The sequence below is a fragment of the Prionailurus bengalensis genome, chromosome E2 (assembly GCF_016509475.1).
Source record: "Prionailurus bengalensis isolate Pbe53 chromosome E2, Fcat_Pben_1.1_paternal_pri, whole genome shotgun sequence".
Classification (NCBI taxonomy): Eukaryota; Metazoa; Chordata; class Mammalia; order Carnivora; family Felidae; genus Prionailurus; species Prionailurus bengalensis.
The window spans coordinates 61,777,855-61,795,787 of record NC_057352.1 but is presented as its reverse complement, the minus strand read 5'-3'; the positions used below and the strand labels follow the sequence as shown (position 1 = coordinate 61,795,787).

Below are 17,933 nucleotides of genomic sequence, written 5' to 3'. Positions count from 1 at the left end.
AGGGCTAGTTATCCGAGGGGGAGGGAGGCGGTTGACACAGGAGCCACAAGGAGCCACGGTAACCTTGTCTCAGCCTGGTGCCCTCCACCTGTGCTCTGTTCAAGTAGTGGCAAGCTGCTGGGTCCAGCTACACACTTCAGGGACAGTATCAGACCAGGACGTGGACGTCAGCTGGCAGGGACCACAGGACCAGGGCCGAACAGGCAGACCACGAGGACACAGCTGCCCACAGGGTCCCCGGGGGGGGGGGGTGACGGTGGTGTGGGTCAGGGCGGCAGGCAGGTGCAGCGTCCACGGGGCTGGCATCTCCGACTGACGGACGTCCTGGTTTTCTTCTCACCTGACTCATCCGGGGCTTTTGATGATATTCTCGGTAAGAGCCGCCTGGGTGGTGCTTTGACACTGCCTCCATCCCCAGACCTTTCATCAGTGACCCAGTTTTGCCTCCTCCTCCCCAGAAAGCATCCCCCTTTCTGGGGAAGTTTCCAGAAGGGCAGGAGCTATGCCGCATTCTGTCTGCCCCCAGCACTCTGGAATCAGGGTCCCTCTGCAGCTGTGGAAACTGAGGCTTGAAAATGAGGGGCCCCAGCTAAGGCTCTGCAGGGGAGAGTGGGGAGCCAGGGCTAACACACACCTTTCCCACAGCCCCATATGGCCTTCAGGCAGCGATCAGATGCCTGTCACCAAGACCCCTCTCATGTGTCCCGGACCTTAGCGCTCTGGAGGAGCAGCCGTGAGAAGGTGGATGTCCCGGGGGGGGGGGGCACTCGGACCCCCTCTGGGAAGGGTAGGTCTGGGGAAGACTCTGCAAGGCAGGCCAGCCTTCCCTTCCTAGGCTGATGGCCCTTCTGTAGGCCCCAGGCCACCTGTCCCCCTGCAGCCTGGCACCGGGTGGCTGGTCTTCCTCTCTGGAGCCAAGGCAGCTGCCCCACCCTGTGCTTCCACTTTCTGTTCCGGTTTACCTGTGAAGAGGGGTCTTGTGGCTCACTCACGGTGGCAGCCCCAGGGCCTGGCCTGCAGGGGGCGTTCAACACGTGCTGTGCACTCCCTGCTCCACCCCAGGACCACGTGGAGAAGACACACTGGGGGGGGGAGTGGGGGGGGGGGCGAGGAGCCGCAGGCCCCTGATGGCAGAGGGCTCTGACCGTCCCGCCACTGACCCGTGACAGACGTGTGCCCAGAACACTGCAGGAAGCAGACAGAGCGGGCCTGCCAGAGCCGGTGTCTGGGGATCCTTCAGAATGAAAACCCCACAAAGACAAGGCAGATACACATAGTCCCTGCAGCCGGGGCGACGCCTGGCACACAGTAGGTGCCGAATAAATACCGGAGTGAATGAATGCCTGTTCCCCCTTCATCTCCGTGTCCTTCAATAATTTCCTCCATCTTACTTTCCACCGTCCCCGGCCCCTCCGACGATCTGCTGCCCAGTGCCTACCCCATCATCGGGCTCTGCTTACATCCTGCGGCCTGATTCCCTCCCCTACCGCAATGACCCGTCTGTGGTCGGCACTCGGTGCATGTCGAGTGAAAGCCTCCTGGGTGGTCAGTGCCAGGCAGGCCCAGAGCCAGATCCGGGTCTGCGTGCTCAGTATGTCTGGTCTAGTTCCAAGCAACTGGAAACAGATTCCAGCTGGGGGAGCCAAACACTGGGGAAGCCCTGGGATTGGTGGGAGGGCACCCCAAGACCACGGAGAGGACGGTGAGGTTGCATCACCAAGGATGTGCCCTGGCTGGGGACAGGGGACCAGTGTGGAGCGAAGTGTGGAGCCTGGCCATGTGACCAGGAAGCGGGCCAGGAAGCAGGGCAGAGAGTAGGTGCCTTGAGCTCCTACAAAAGAGGCGGGTTCTGCTTCTCACGGGACTCAAAGAAGCTCCCAACGTGAGTTCTGATGCTGAAAAGCCAAAAAAAAAAAGAATAAGCAATGTCTACTACAGAGGCCAGGCTGTGGTATTCCTACTACAGCACACTGTCTCCTAAAAGACAGCGCTCCATCCCCCCTCCAGACCATACTCAACATATAAGGCTCAGGGAGTCTGGCTGGCTCAGTTGGTAGAGCACCAAGACTTGATCACAAGGTCGTAGGAGCCCCACGTTGAGTGTAGCAATGACTTAAAAAAAAAAAAGATATAAGCAAGACTCAAAAGGAAAAGAATAAACTAGAAGAAAAATCGTCAACATATGACAGAAGGCAAATTTCCTTAATATGCAAAGAGCTGCTACAACTCAAGAAAAAGACATCACAATAGAAAAATGGACAAAGAATGTAACAGAGGAACCACACACACACACACACACACAGATAATTTGCCAGCAAATATGAGAAGAGGCTCAGCCTCACAAATAATACAGAAATGCAAGTTAACAGCAGCATTCCAGGGCTCCTCACCTATAGAGGCCTGTTTAACGTTTATTTATTTTTGGGACAGAGAGAGACAGAGCATGAACGGGGGAGGGGCAGAGAGAGAGGGAGACACAGAATCGGAAACAGGCTCCAGGCTCCGAGCCATCAGCCCAGAGCCTGACGCGGGGCTCGAACTCACGGACCGCGAGATCGTGACCTGGCTGAAGTCGGACGCTTAACCGACTGTGCCACCCAGGCGCCCCATATAGAGGCCTGTTTAAATAAAACCCCTTCAGGGGTCCTCTACAGGCAGAGGAGTGAAGGGAGAGAGACGTGGGAGAGCTGGAATGATACGGAACAGCGCACACAGTGTGACTCCATTTGCTGTCAAAAAAATATTTAAGTGATCTTTGCACCCAGTGTGGGGCTTGAACCCAGAAACCTCGAGATCAAGGGTGGCATGCTCTTCCAGCTGTGCCAGCTGGGCACCCCCGCCATTTGCTCTTATGAAAACAAAAGGGCCAGCTGTTTATACCAGAATATAACTTCACGGAAACCACTCTGGGTAGATGCAGAAGCTGTTCTAGGTGCTTGGAGGGTGGGGGTGATTCAGGGGACCCTTCACTTTGGTTTATTCTCTTCTCTTTTCTGGATTTTTTTTTTTTAAATAAAGAGCATATTTTCTGTAACTTAGAAAAGAAAAAAAAGCGAACATCCAGAAACAATAAAAGAAAACATGATGAATGTAAGTATCTGTAAATAAAAAGTAATGTGTGAGACACAAAAAAAGCAGAGAAAAGAACCCGGAGCCCTTTGCACATGCACTTACCTCCTACTCTCTGGCTTGAACTGAGTTAAGCGGCAAAAAGCCTAAATCACCTAAAACAACTGTAGTCTTTCCCCTAAATTACAACAGTTTCAAGCAAGTGGAAATTAGTGTTAATCTTAATTCTTCTTTAAAACACTACAATTGTAGATATTTTAACAAAGCAACTACAGGATAGGGCGCCTGGGTGTCAGTTAAACGTCTGACCTCGGCTCAGGTCATGATCTCACAGCTCGTGACTTTGAGTCCCGCCTCAGGCTCACTGCTGTCAGTGCAGAGCCCTCTTAGGACCCTCGCTCTTTCTCTCTCAAAAATAAGTATATAAAAAAAAAAAACCTGCTTAAAAAAAAAAGAGAAAACTTTGAGTTTAAAGTTTTACTTTGAGAAATACTTTGAGAAAAAAACCTTTGCAACTTCTATCAGAACAATGCTTATCCGAAAACTGGCAAAGAGGTACACGTGTGACACGGGCCATCTGGTGGGTGGCAGGAGCCCAGGCACCCCTGTGGGCTGCCATGGCCATAGCTAGTGACACCCGTGAACCCACTTTGGGAATCTGACCTCAAAATGCACTTGCACCCTACACACGACCGGCCTGACGAGCCGAACTCCGTGTCGGACCCCCACTCGCGTGTCCCGGAGCACACCAGCTGGTGGAACGTTACCCGGGTGTAGAAAGGGGTGAAGGAATCTGCCCTGTACAGGGTTAGTTTCCTACACTGCGCATCAAACGACCACACACAGTGGCTAAAACCACACACAGGGGAGGGTAGAGCACAGCCGGTTCTCTGCTCTGGGGCACCTCACCAGAGGCCGTGCTTGCTGGAAAAATTCAGTTGCTCACCAGAGAGAGGACGGAGGCCCCGTTTTCCTGTTGCTCTGTGGCCTCATGCCTCTGCCGCCCCACCAGACACACAGCCGAGTGAGGAGCCGTCTGTCCCGGGCAGTTCCGCACACACTCCAGGCGAAACCCTCCAGGAGCCGGAACGCCAGGGGACGGCCAGTTGACAGAGGACCCCGTCACCCTGGCCGTGGCGAGGGCTGCCTTGGAGCCGACGGACACACAGGGACCAGTCGCGGGGGACGTCCTTCCAGCCTCCTTGCGGTGCCTACCACGCGCATGAGCTCACTCTCACCCGGTCGTTCCCCAGCCACCGCGTCACAGGCACCAGGGTTCCACCACCAGTCCAGCAGAACTTAGGCTTTCCAGGCTGGTTGGCACCACCTGCCCTCCAGGCTCCCAGCTCCACCTCGCAGGGATCCTTCCTCAGCCTCGGGGAAGTCTGGGCCGGGGCCCCTTGCTCCCCAGACAGGGCCACAGCTCGGAGGGGACACCAGCTGGGCTGTCCAATCCATAATCACTTCTGGTACCAGACTCACCCAAGTCCTGGGTGATGTAAAAATCTTCGAACCCACCAAGAGCATTCCAGACTGCAGAGGAAAGAAGTCCTCACAACTGCAGGTCAGGGAGTTTAGCGCATCAAGCAGGGGGGAGAACCAGCTGGGCCCGGCACCTTCAGAAGCCCCTTTGGTGGGGCTCAGGAGCCCCAAGTCCTAGGATCCGGCTTACTTCCCGCCTGGCTTTACCAAACGGCTCGAGTAGCTTACCTGCAGGGGTGGGGCTGGTCCCGCTCACCAAAAGTTCATGGCACTGCGCTAAGTGACCCTTGGAAGCTGCTTAGTTCAGGTGACCCAGAACTGTGACAGAACCAGAGGAGGGCTGCTGCAGAGAACCCAGTGAACAGGGTCCTAGTGTGCGGGTCCCCTACCCCAGGCTTCTCAGGTGTCCAGCCTGTCCCAGGGGCTCCTGAGGGCAGGAAAGGCCCTTCGTTCTGGTAGCACAATGCCAAAAGGGGGACAGGGTATGTCCAGAGGTGACTGAAGGTTGGATCACAGGTGCCGGGGTGGTGGACGCCACGGCCGTGCACGTTCCTGGAGGCCTGGGGTCCAGCCCAAGCGCAGAGCCACCTGCGGTCAAGGTAGCTTAATCCCACTCCTTACCAGGTTCTCTGCACAAATGCTGTGGAAACCGTGCCACCAGGATATCCCCTCTTCACAGGATGGTCCAGGACATAGCTTGGCCTCAAATTCCCACCGGTTAGCTGACCCTTCCCTGGCACAGGTTCTCCAAGTGCAGGAGCATGGAGGTCAGCCCCTTACAAACTTACTTCAGGTGTGGAGTAAAGTGCCTTCCAAATCATCTGTTAGATGAAAACCTATCTGAAATCTGGTTCCAAACAAACTCAGGTGGCAGCACAGGTGCCGGGCACAGAAACACACACCTCTCATGGCTTGTGGACACCTATGCCCACAGGGCTGGAGCACTGAAGCAAAACTTGCTGAGTGCCAGTCCCCAGAGTGGGCCCTGCTGGGACGAGGGACCAGCTCAGGGCTGGACCTCAGTACCCACCCGTAGAGAAACCAAGCTCCCGTTTCAAAGGAACTGGGGCATCATGCTGTCACAAAGGGTCTGGGGACAGTGCCGCCTGCCCACGAGGGCACGCTTGGCCGCCACACAGGCTCAGTAGCCCCAACGCGTGTTCAGGATGGACAAAGGCCAGCTTTCTGCACCAAAGCTTGGATGCCTTGCAAATGTGGGTGAAGGGGCTGCTACTGGGCACGGGAGAAGTGCAGACAGGCCCAGGAAGGGTCTGACCCCCGAGACACTCAAGTAACTGGAAAATACTCATTAACAATGAAGCCAATGAACCTTTATAACACCTCTGCAAAATAAAGGACCAAAGTTTAGGAGTTTGAGCCTGTGTCAGGCCCACAATAACAGCGCAGAGCCTGCTTGGGATGTGCTCTCTGAAACTAAAAAAAGCAGTTCGGTCTTTGGACTTCCCCGCAAAGATGCTGTCACCCCCTGCCAGGTCTCCTCAGCAAGGGCACACATCCCCACGTCCTTGCCCCACCCCTCACGGGAGACCGCTGTCACACGGAGACCGCAAATATCTCAAGTTGCCAACGGCGCTTTATTTTTTCTTTTCCACATCCTGTTCTGCAGCTTCTTTGGCCCTTTTGGCCCGGATGCCAAACAGCCGGGCATGGGCACGGGCCATGCGAAGACTGGCAAACGCCTTGAAGTTCTTCTCCTCCTCGGTAATGACTCTGGCTTTCTCTTTCTTGTAGACCTGAAACGGAGCACAGGAGTCAAACCCTTGCCTGCAGTGAGGCCGGAAACAAAACCCAGCATATGAGGACAGCAGAAACCGTGGAGGCGCACGCTGTCTGCCCATCGGCTGCTGAAAGGCTACGCTGACACCAAGACAGACGTTGTGTCACCGTCAACAACAGAGAACATGGACCGAGGGAGGCCTGGGCCCACCTCCCTGGCAGAGAAAGTCAAGGGCCCAGTCACGTCCTGGATCACCAAACGTGCAATTGCCTGTGGCCTGGCCTTTCAAATAGCAAAGAGGGGAACAAAAAAAAAAAAAAGAAAAAAGAAAAAAAAATCGAAACAAATGAGTCCCCAAAGATGAAAACAAGGCCCTCCCTCAAGGAGCCCATCTGTTAAGAGTGAAGGGTGTTGCTCCCAAAGTCAAAAAAGGTTTCTTTTTCACAAACCTATATATCTTGACACAGGCCCTGGCTGCCACCCTTCAACCCAATCTCCGCCCCGAAAACTCACTGGTTCACCCCCCAAAGCCCACTTACGTTCCGTATGGGCATGACCGGTCCTGTCAGCTGCGTGGCCAGCTTGAGTTCCTCGGCCTGTTGGTTAAGGACAAGAGTCACCCGGGCTCACCTCAAGTCCCCAAAGGCTGCAAGCTTCTAACCCTGGACAACAGCCCCGCTTGCTGGGTGACCCCACCTACGGGTGCACACACATAGACCTGGGTGACAAGTCACCGAACCCCCGTTCCGTCGAGCAGAGACATGGAGACGCCAGGGGAGCGTTTGTACGTGAGCCAAACTTACAAAGCAAACAAGATAAACCCCTAACCCCCCGGCCTCCAGCCAACAGCTTTGACCGCGACCCAGGTGGGAAAGCCGGGCTCCCGGTGCTCTGCACACCTAGGGAAACGCCAGGAGCTCTGCCCTTCTCCACCCACACGCGTCCCTCTATCTGCGGGGAGGCAGAGATTACCCTGACCCGGCGGGGAGGGCGCACTCACCGAGCTGTCCCCCTTCTTGGGGGCTGCCGGCCTCCGCGGGAACAGGAGCAGCTTGGAGCGGTACTCCTTCAGCCGCTGCACGTTGGCCTGCAGGGACTCCGTGGACTTGTTCCGCCGTCTCGGATCCACGGAGATCCCGATGGTCCGCGCCACCTTCTTGTGGATGCCAGCCACCTGCCCCCAGACAGACACGGATGCAGGACCCCCACCCCGGGGCCTCCGCTCCCCGCGCCCCCACCCGGGTGCCCGGCCGTCAGATGGAAAAGGGTTCAAAAGCGCTCTCATCAAGGAGGTGCAGCGATTCCGGAGAATGTCATCATGGACCGGGGGCCGCCAAGCAGAGCCTCCCGCGCCTCCCGGCGCACTCACCCGCAGCTCCTCCAGGCTGAAGCCTCTGCCGGCCCGCACTTTGGTGTGATACCGCACCGTGGGGCACCTGACGATGGGCCGGATGGGTCCGGACGCGGGGCGCGGGGCGATGCGGCGTGCCTTGGCTTGCCGGGCCTTGCGTCTGGGCGGACAGAGGCGGGCGGCGGTCAGCTGGCCCCCGGCCCGGCCCCGGCGCACGCTCCCGACGGCCGCGCGCTCACCGGGCCAAGGGGTTCAAGCGCACCTGACCGTGGGCTCCCCGCGGCCCCACCCGGCAGCGGCGGCTCACCTGCGGATCTTCCGCGCCGGCTGGTTGAACCACGTGGCCACGCGCCGCTGCCAGTCCTTGTGGAAGTGGGGCTTCAGGATCATGCCATTCCGGCTGGGCGCCATGGCTGCTGCCTACGGGCCTGGGGAGCCGCGGGAGAGGGGAGCGAGTCAGGCCCCGGGCTCCGGCAGGACGCGGCGGCCCGCCCGGCCCCAGAACCCGGGCCACGGCCCTCTCCCGTCTGCGGCAAGGGCCCGAGGCCCCTCTGCGGCCGCGCCCGACGCGGCCCTACACCGATGGCGGCGGATGCCACCCGATGCAGACAAAGGCGCCTGGATCGAGCACACTCACCTCCTCCGGAAGAGAACGGCCAGCGGAAAGGAACTGCTACCACAAAGCACCCTGGGATGGTGTTGGGCTCGGCCAATCAAAAGCGCCGAAGGGTTCCGGCCAGTCAGAGCCCGGGATCCCGGAAGTGACGTCCACGCTCTCCCAGCAGACCTCGCGGCCTGGGCGGGCGTGGCGCCTCCCGCTTCCCGCGGGTTGGGTCCCGGGCCGTGCTGGGAGGACGGCGGGTCCTGCGGGACTCCGCGGCCCTCAAGGAGGAACGGCCAGGCCAGAGGAGAGCAGCGGCTGTTTGGGTGCCGAGTCTTTCCTGCTCCTGCACGTCACGGGACTGGGTACGTGCCCCTAACCCTGAAGCCTCGCCTCCGCGTCCGTCTTTGTGCCTTTCCAACCTTTTGAAACATTTGTGCTTCTTTGTTTACCCAGAAGTGACACTTGTTGAGTGCTCTAACTGGAGCGTAAGTACTTCGCATGCGTTTTCACGCTGCACGGCACAAGCGCTGTACCTTCCCCGAGTCGGGCAGAGGGGGGGTAAGAATCCGGGTGACGGACTGCAGACCCTGCAGAGACGGGCGTCATGGAAAACATGCATTCAATAAATAGCCCGACATAGCTCCGTGACCTGTGCCCTGCGCGTCTCCCGTTCTCCCGGGTGAGTCTAGGAAACCGCCAACACCCTGTCCCTTTCCGTGAGCCTTTACAGCCTGGTAACTCTCCTTCTTTCCCACCCTCCCCCCAGACGCTAAGCTTCTTCCTAACAGAACTTAACACTCGAAGAATTTTATGACACAAAATGAGAAACATGGAGGCCTGTGTGCTTCACTGTGTACATAAGGTGCGGATACAGTTTTCTGCCCTATTGAGACACCCTTGGGTGTTATAAGTATCAGGTTGAGATTCATTGGGGAATTACAGGGTTTGGACAGGGACACGGAACAGGTAGAATGGACACAGAACATGTGTAATTTATGAAGCACCTGCAGTCTCTTGAGACGAATGCGCTGAGCCTGCACGGAAAGTCCAAACCCTAGCTCTGGGTGCTCAGTTAGGAGACAAGGACTGTGTTAGCCCCACTTTGTGACTGTTGTCAGCACAGGAGAGGCTGAAAGTACTTCTCGTGAACTTGGGAATGGTATCTACCTGTGACGTTTAAAATTTGGTCTGCCACTTTCACAAACAGATGGGCTCAACTGGAGAGTCGCTGGCGAGTCAGTAAGAAAGTGGCTGGAGTTGCTTGGGAACCTTTGTACTAGTTTTGAGACGTTGGGCATCGTTTGAATTTTTCCCTTCTGTGAAGTGGGAGTTGAGTCTGTGTTAGACCACAGCACATCGTGCGGTGTCCCGTACAGGGTGAGTGAATGTACTGGCTGTCACGGATGTCACACAGCTCCACTTCCATGTGACGTGCTGGGAGCCAGTGCGGGGGAGAAGAGAGCAAGTGATCCCTCCATCAGTCCTTACAAAAACCGTGAGAGGGATTATCATCTGCCTCACAAGTCCCTTCTTTCTGGTGGAACTGGAACGTGGACCCCCATAACTGCAGCAGAGGGACATTGGGGAAACATCTGCCGAATACATACTTGCCTTGGCCCGTGCGGATTTTCCTTGAACGTAGTCCATCAAATGTTAGCCCGCACCTCCCTGGTCTTTCTCAGACCCCTTTCAGTGGATCATCGTGGTCAGATACCGTGTTCTTTTTAGTCTCAAACACACTCCTATCCCCATCCCCAGTTTCTTTCTGGACAGACCCCAGACTCGTGCAGTTCCGTCTGCCCTGAGCCACATCTTGACCTGAGCTGTAGCCGCTCATGGTTGAGGGGTGCCATGGGTCACCGGTTGGGGGTTAGAGGTCAGAAAATAGAAACACCGATCAGAATCAAGTTGGCAGTAAGAAAGCGAAGTTGTAATTCAAGGACCTCAGTCTGCTGCGCACACCATGCCCGATGCAGACTCCAGGATCCCATGCTTGAAGACTCCACACGCTTACTTCCTTTGAACAGTATGCAGAATAGTGAAGTAAAAACGGTTCTGACAGGAAATCTGCTAGAAATAGGCTCAACTTTCTTGTTGGGAAAGAGGAAAATGAACTGTTATAAACTGTGTTTTTTTAAAATTTTAATTTGTTATTGAGAGAGCATGAGCACGGGAGGGGCCGAGAGAGGGGGAGACACAGAATCTGAAGCAGGCTCCAGGCTCTGAGCCATCAGCACAGAGCCCGACGCGGGGCTCGAACTCACGGACCGCGAGATCATGACCTGAGCCGAAGTCAGCTGCCTAACCAGCTGAGCCACCCAGGCGCCCCGAACTGTTCTAAAGTGTTAAGCAGGAATCCTTCTGATACAAAGACTTGGCTGGCCCACGCATTTAAAATTCATCAGCTATAGGGACAGGCCGTGTCCCCTTGGGCACAGAATTCCACAGCCACGTCTCTGCTGCAGAGCTTTTGCCCTGGGCTTGGGCCTGCAGGGGCCACTGAAGGAGCCAGCTAATGCCGCTGCAAACTGCATGCACATAAATAAGGTAGCCAGGGATTCCTGGATAAACATGCCTGAAGGTGTTGGAGTGTCCTCTGTGCAGCCTCCCAGAATTTCCTTGCAAGAGGGAGCCCCAGTTACTCCCAGCAGTGCCTTGTCACTCAGCACCTGCACCTGACCAGTGCCTTCCAGCTGGTGCTGTGGGTGTTGGCTTCAGAGAAATTCCACCTGAGGCTGTCAACAATAGTTTTTGGAACTCTGTCAGACCCACGGTCATTTTTTTTTTTTTTAATGTTTATTTATTTTGGAGAGAGAGGGAGAGAGAGAATCCCCTGCAGGTTCTGCACTTTGAGAGCAGAGCAGGACGTGGGGCTCAATCCCGTGAACCATGAAATCATGACTTGAGCTGAAATCAAGAGTCGGACGCTGAACTGACTGAGCCACCCAGGTGCCCCTTGATTTTTTAAGTTAATATCATAGCAGAAGTGATGATTTTATATTGTTTGGGGAAGTGGGGGAGGTTATATCCCAAAGCACTTTGTAAAATTTGCATGTTATGTTATATAAATATGGGCTGATGGTTGAGTTAGGAGAAGCAGCAGCCTAATAACAGCAAGGACAGGCTAATGTTCGCTGCTTAATCACAGAACTCATAACCATCCATCATCTCAGCTTTCCAGAATCGTGGCCTACCCGTAAATCAGATATAGGCTAACACAGAGGTTCCTAAAACCTGAAGGAACACTTGATGTCAGTGAAAGGCAGTGGAAAGAATATTAGTGTCATAATCATAAATGTTTTATTTAAAAATTGCTAAGAGTATGACCTTAAGAGTTCTCATCAGATTAAATACCTGTGTGGTGACAGGTGTTAACTAGGCTCATTGTGATCACCCTGCGGCACATACGAACATCAAAATGTACGTGCATGTCTGTTACACTGCAACAAAAAGGGAGCTTTTAGGGAACATAAAAGAATCCTAAGTACAAGTGTAGATTACAGAGAACAATTTGTATTGTTAAAGGATGTAAGTTAATAGGCTGATGGTGTTAAACACACGTTTACTTTGAAAATGTGACTTTCTCGGGGTGCCTGGCTGTCTCAATCGTAAGAGCGTGCGACTCTTGATCTGCAGATCGTGAATTTGAGCCCCACGTTGGAAGTAGAGATTACTAAAAAACAAACAAAAGAAAACATGTTTTTCTTGGTGAGGAGACCTCGCATACCGGACTCAGGTGAAGCCAGTTCCAGAAGCTACAGTCAGGCCATGTTATACCCCCTTTGCTGGGTGGAGGGCAGAGGGTCAGGGCTGCGGCTCGGGTGTTGAACACGCGGTTGCCCCGTGTGGTCTGGCTGCCCCAGACCAACATGCAGTTGGAGGAGGCTCTTGACAGGAAGTCTGAGGGGCAGCCTCAGTCCCTGCCTGAGATGGTAGAGGAGGTGTGACTTCTGGCGCTCGAGCACCTGATGACCCGGAGGTGACATCACTTGTGACCACTTGGGGGCCCAAAGTCGCAGACGCCTTGAGCTTCTCTAAGTCAGCATAGCGAACCTCCCCCATCCCACCAGTGAGTGCTAGGAAGTCAGGCTCCCCTGCTTCCGCTGCAGGGAGGGGCCGCTTTTTGTGCCATTTACGTTTGGTTTCTGTGTATCTTGTGGTCAGCAAACGATTTTCCAGAGAATAAAGGGGCACGGGCCAATTTATTGGTAAAGTAGGAGGGGGATAAGCTTGACCACATCCGTCCATGGTTAGGGTACGGAGGGTGCCACCCTGGGGCGAAGAGACCAGAACCCTCCTAACTGCATATCCATCTTTGGAAGTGACTTTGGGGACCTGGGGCAAAGGCCACAGTGCTCTCAGAGCTGCCGTCCCTCGGGTGTGACCCCCACCTGCTTACATACTGCGTCCCTCGGGCCGTACTGTGGGATGGGCGGCCGAACTACCCCTTCTGTCAGGAAGCACCTGCAGTCCGTGGCTCCGAACACCGCTGCGCAGGGAGGGCAGGCGCAGTGAGAGCAGTGGGTGGGGACACCGGAGTGCGTGTGGCACACCCCTGGGCACAAGGGGGCCGAGGTGACCGAGTGTACCTCGCTTGCTGCGATGAGGGGGCGTCCCAGGGCCTTTCCCCCAGATTCCTACAACAGGGCTCTTCTGTAGGTTATCTTGGGCTGACATTCTAAACTGAAACGCATGACCCCATGTCTGGGTTAGAGCTGGCCCTGTGGCACAAGATGGACTCTCCCCCTGGAACTTACTACAAATGCCACAGCAGGCCTCAGGGCTTACCCCTCGTGTGGAGGCCAGGCCAGCAGGACAGGCTGGTGCCCGGGTCTGCACAGCAGTAGGTGGCAGTATTTTAACGTCCGAGAGCCCAGGGCCTGGCCCTGATGCCGACCCTGTGGACGCGCCAGCAGGACAGGCCCACCGGAGGGAGGACAGGCGGCAGCTGGCTCGGGGGTCCTGTTAGCCCTCTGATGAAGTCCCAGCAGCTGGGACAGCCCCGCATGAACTCCTGGCGGGAGCAAGCTGCTCCCACACAAAACCACCTTGTCACGGGGTCACCGGCCTGGGAGTTCGGATCTACATGCCCATCTGTACCCCATGCGCACCTGTACCCGGCACGGATAAAACAATCTACTAACAAAGCCAAGTCATCTGCAAAAACGTTTACCTCTCACCGGGAGGGCAGTCAATAAATAGATCTCAGAAGTCTTTTCAGAGACCAGTGAGGGCTGGGAGGGGGTACCAGTCTGGGCAGAAGAGGAACGGCGGGGGCGGGGCACTCAGTGAGGCGTTCCCTTCCTGGGTCTGCGGAGGACGCCGCGTCCCCACGGCACAGTCGGCGCACAATCCAGGAGGCCCGTCTATTTGGGCCAAGATGTCTCCTCCCCGCGAAGTGGGGGCTGCTGAGGCGCCTCCTCCTCCCCGGCGTCTTGCTTCTCCCTCTCGGCCTCACTCCACCTCTGAGGCGCGATCATCTTCTTGGGCCCGTGAGGGGGCGGACCGATGAGGGCCTCGATATCCTCGTAGTTTATCACTTCCTTCTCCAACAGGGCATTTGCCAGCTGACGGAACACAGCGAGTGGTGTGTGAACCCCGGACAGGGAAACAGATGAGCCTTTTGAGAGCCGAGCACCCAGCAGGGAGGGGGCGTCTGGAGCGGGACGCCCTGGGCAGGCGGCTTCCCAGGGAAGCAGTGTAAGCGGGCAGCTCATGCACGGAACCCTCGTCTGCGCCTTCCGGGCAGCCTCCCGGCCGCCGGCCTCCGTCGTTTTTCTGCTTCCCTCCCAAATCTGTTCTCTGGGGCCACTTTAGTTTCCTTTACCAAACACGGTGCGTGTGTCTGCACGTCGGGGAACAAGTGGGGGCCGGAACGTGGGGACGGGGCGCCGGTGCCCAGGGCTAGCAAGGGAGCCTCTGCCTCCCTAGACATGGTCCCAGAGAGCACGCTGAGGGGGCCGTGTGCACAGCCCGCACCGGCCGTGAGGGATGCGCCCCAGGCACTTCTGAGCAGGGCCACTGCTTCCTCGGGAGGGACAGAGCTGCTAGGCCCTGGAACACGCCCCGCCCCCCATGGTGCAGAGGGGGGACACCCGGGGCCCCCGCAGGAGGAGCCCCACCCAGTCCTGCCAAGCAGCAGCCGCAGCGCACACGTGTGGCACCTGGGCCTGGTAAACGGCGGGTTCTGGCTCGGCAGGTCCCTGCGCTGCCCACAGCCCCCTGGTCCAGGGGCAGCACTGTGAGGGCAGCACCCCAGCCTGGGGGAGCAGCGCCTCATCTGAATGGAATGAGGAAGTGAGGGAACGCGGCCTGTCCACAAAGTGCTGCGCGTTTCTACGAGGGACACGGGAGGCACCCGCTTCAGGTGCCGCCTTCCCAGCCTCACTGAGAACTGCAGACAGATCCCAGCTGGGGGACACACCACACCCACCAAGCCACTGCTCTGAAAACTGCCAGAGCCGGCAGCCAACAGGCAAGCGGGAATTCACAGCCCAGGGAAGCTTAACGAGACATCACAACCAGGAGTGAAGTGGGGTCCAGGGACAGGAAACGACATTAGATAAAAACGAGGGAAACGTGAATTTAGCGCAGACTTCAGTTAATGACGTATCGACACTGGTTCGCTAGCTCGTAGAAAACCCACCACGTTCAAGGGAGATGTTAACGATACAGAAAACCGGCCATGGGGTAGAAGGGTCTTATGCTCTATGTGCAGCTTTTCTATAAATCTGAGATTATTCTAAACTTGAAGTCAAAGTCAAGAGTTCAAGCCCCATGTGTGGCACAGACATGACTTAAAATAGGGGCCCCTGGGTGGCTCGGTTGAGCATTCGACTCTTGATTTCAACTCAGGTCATGATCTCACGGTTCATGAGATTGAGCCCCCCATCGGGCTCTGTGCCAACAGCACAGAGCCTGCTTGGGATTCTCGCTCCCTCTCTCTCTCTCTCTGCCTCTCCCCCTCCCAAAAGATAAATAAAGGGAAAATAAAAGACTGCCATGCCCCAAGTGGTCTTTGAAAAAGGTGAGATTTCAGTCGAACTGGGGGGAGTGTAGAACAGCTGCTTTTTCTGTGGCCGGAAAGAGTCCCTCGAGGAGTGACAGCCACGTCAGCACCGTGTGGCGATGGTTGCCTGCCCCCACCCCCGCAGAGGGAAGGACAGGCAGGTGCCCAGAACCTTACCGCCTGCAGCTTGTCCTGGTTGTCCCGCAGCACCTTCTCCGTGTGCCTGTGGGCCTTTGCCACCAGCACTTTGGCTTCCTGCCAATGGGCGAACAGATCTGTCACGAGCAGGACGGCAGACCAATGCTCACGACATGTCCTGTGCCTGATTCTGGCACAGAATTCTGGCATCAGAGCACACGTTAGAGCCACGGGGCAGGAAGCCAACCTCCGGCTCACGGGGACCAGGAGAGCTTGGCTGCCAGTGGCATTTCCTGCCCTGACCCCATCCCCCACGAATGCCCCTGTTCCAGGAGGCTGCCTCCCACCCCTCCCCCCTTCACGGCTGCAGGCGCCCACCAGCTCCTGGAGGCCGGGGAGCGTGCGGCCGCCTCACGTGCGCACCAGGCTGCACGTGGGCCCGGCCAGGTCGCGCAGGGAGCGTGCATGTGTCCTGCAGGTGCGGGGACCGCTGGGGACCGCTGGGCACCGGCTGCATCGTTCGGGGCGTTTCACGGACGGTTTCGCCAGGGGCCACACAAGTCCTCACCCGAGAGCAGACGCTCAGAACGTGAGAGCCACAAGGGGTCAGGACTGGAAAGCCCACCACGTGGACCACGTGACGGCACAGCGCCAGCACCTCAGACACCTGCTCCCTGACCCACTGCGCCGTGAGAGGGGGCGGCACGCACTCACGTGATCCATCATCTGCTGGAGGCCCTGGCTGAAGGGACGCCGTCCAACTCCCGTGAGTCCCTCCTGCGCCTCGGGAAAGGACACGGGCCCGATGCTTGGGGCCATGCCAAACTGCCTCACCATGGAGTAGGCGATGCGCGTGACCTTCCTCAGGTCGTCCTGAGCCCCTGGAGCATGGGGCCGAGAAAGAGGTTTCTCTCCTGGCAGAGTGGCACGGGCCCGGGCCTGACCGCAGAGGACCCAGGGGACAACTGTGCCCTGTTACTGTTCTTTAAAGGACAGAGTCTTAAAACTCTAAACACTACGTGGGGTGCACCTCTGGGTTCGCTTCCCTGGCAGCTCCCCAGCACACGTCCAGCTCTGACAACACCCCTGTCAACGCCGAACCCCTGTGTCACTGGGGACACGAGCACCTGTACCAGTAGCTTGAGAACACTTAGTGAAATTCAGAAGTACGTGTGTAAGCCACCCTCCGAATTCCTCCATCGGATTCACCCTCCCAACCCCACGAGGAAGGCGCGGTGGATGTAAAAGCACTTTGCGAACGCCAGAACCAGCACGGGCCAGCTCCTCACCAGAAGTGACCTTGTTGAAGGAGATGGATTCCGACACGCGGCCACCCAAGGCCATGCACATCCGCTCGAACAGCTGCTCCCTGGTGAAGAGGTGCTGGTCTCTTGGAAGCATCTGAGCAAAGCCCAGGGCTGCGTTCGTCCGCGGTGCGATGGAGACCTGCGGAGCGTCAGGCGGCCGAGTGAGCAGGAGGACACGAAGGTGGGGTGGGGCAAGACGGTCTTTAACTGGAGGCTTGCAAAGCAGTCAGAGCAAGTCTGCACCGGCCTCACTTTTGTGACCAAGGAGAACAGCTCACGTGCCGTTGGGCGCACGGCAAAGATGGCTTCCTGGGTGGAGCCAAGGAGACAGGACCCCGCCCCCCAGCCCCAGCCCCAGCCCCAGCCCCGCCCCGGGCCAGTCGTCGTGCCCTCCTGTCACCGCCCACCGCGGTGGACATGGGACTGCACAAACCCTTGGGGACACCAAGACTGGAGACCATCCTTGCCCTTCTCCCCCGCCAGCGCAGCACCAGGTTGGCACGCAGGGGCTCTGGAGAGGAAGCTGAGAGGCTAATACTTTAGCGAATTACACTGTAAGATGCTCTAAGTAATGATCACATCCGCAACTGGCAGAGTGCCAGGCCGGGTGGGGGTGGGGTGGGGGGTGGTTCTCACTGTGACAGATTTATCTTTTGGCCGTCAAACAGGACATTTTAAATTACGTTTACTTCATCCAGGATTTTTCTGCATTAATTTTTCTTGAGACACTGCATTCAAGTATTTATCTTGCTTACTGAAATATTTAGTGTCCCATAAATGTCACACCCTTGGTGACTGTCCTCAGCCTGACCCAGGTCACCTCAATGACGGCTGCGTCCACTTGTCTGTCACAAACACTGGACTTCGGGCCCTCTGGGGGAAGGCCTCTCAGACACGACCAGACTAACAATCTACTTGGCTACAACTGACACCTCTGAAAAGAAGTTCAAGGACAGTAAACAGACGTGCCGGCTGGCAGCGGCCACGTGTCCCCTTCTTCGGTGCTGGGGATGCTCAGCGCTGCGGCTCCCTCCCTGCACCCGCCGGCCCCCTCTAGGCCGGACACAGGGCACAGTTCAATCCGCACCCGCCTCCCACACCTTCACGTTTTCCTGAAGGGTCACTCGGTTCCCTGGTCATGAATCCACCATTCCGGAGGAGTTGTTTATACTATTAGCATTTGATACAAATAAATTTTCATCAAACTCCCAAATGCTTATGAGAGTGGTAGTTCT

At 56.8% G+C, this 17,933-nt stretch overlaps 2 protein-coding genes, 1 long non-coding RNA gene and 1 other non-coding gene across 7 annotated transcripts in view; 1 reads left to right on the top strand and 3 right to left on the bottom strand.

The window, feature by feature from the left end:
- Positions 1 to 6,127: 6,127 nt before the first annotated feature.
- RPL13 (ribosomal protein L13) lies at positions 6,128 to 8,409 on the bottom strand. Of its 2 annotated transcripts, XM_043599921.1 has the most exons (6): positions 8,278 to 8,408; positions 7,948 to 8,068; positions 7,659 to 7,800; positions 7,290 to 7,463; positions 6,829 to 6,885; positions 6,128 to 6,305 (listed from the first exon to the last, which is right to left on the bottom strand). In XM_043599921.1, exons 2-6 carry the CDS (start codon positions 8,049 to 8,051, stop codon positions 6,147 to 6,149), a joined length of 636 nt encoding a protein of 211 aa, XP_043455856.1. In that variant the 5' UTR covers positions 8,052 to 8,068; positions 8,278 to 8,408; the 3' UTR covers positions 6,128 to 6,146. The 2 variants fall into 2 exon arrangements, with proteins under 2 accessions (XP_043455856.1, XP_043455855.1); XM_043599920.1 differs by having other exon boundaries at positions 7,290 to 7,800; positions 8,278 to 8,409.
- On the bottom strand, positions 7,531 to 7,608 carry LOC122495290. Its single transcript, XR_006300368.1, has one exon. It is a non-coding gene; the product is annotated as a small nucleolar RNA MBII-202 (small nucleolar RNA).
- Positions 8,410 to 8,427: 18 nt separating the features above from the next.
- Positions 8,428 to 17,911, top strand: LOC122494615. The gene is made up of 2 exons (XR_006300220.1): positions 8,428 to 8,606; positions 13,800 to 17,911. It is a non-coding gene; the product is annotated as an uncharacterized LOC122494615 (long non-coding RNA).
- SPG7 (SPG7 matrix AAA peptidase subunit, paraplegin) overlaps positions 13,398 to 17,933 on the bottom strand; it is a 32,900-nt gene continuing 28,364 nt past the window's right edge. For 2 of the 3 annotated variants that reach the window (XM_043599919.1, XM_043599917.1), the window contains 4 exons: positions 16,681 to 16,837; positions 16,106 to 16,272; positions 15,431 to 15,508; positions 13,398 to 13,811 (listed from right to left, as the gene is read on the bottom strand). In XM_043599919.1, coding sequence (XP_043455854.1) covers positions 13,611 to 13,811; positions 15,431 to 15,508; positions 16,106 to 16,272; positions 16,681 to 16,837 — 603 coding nt within the window. In that variant the 3' untranslated portion in view covers positions 13,398 to 13,610. Of the gene's footprint in view, positions 13,812 to 15,430; positions 15,582 to 16,105; positions 16,273 to 16,680; positions 16,838 to 17,933 lie in introns of all 3 variants that reach the window. The other variant, XR_006300219.1, reaches the window with a different exon arrangement.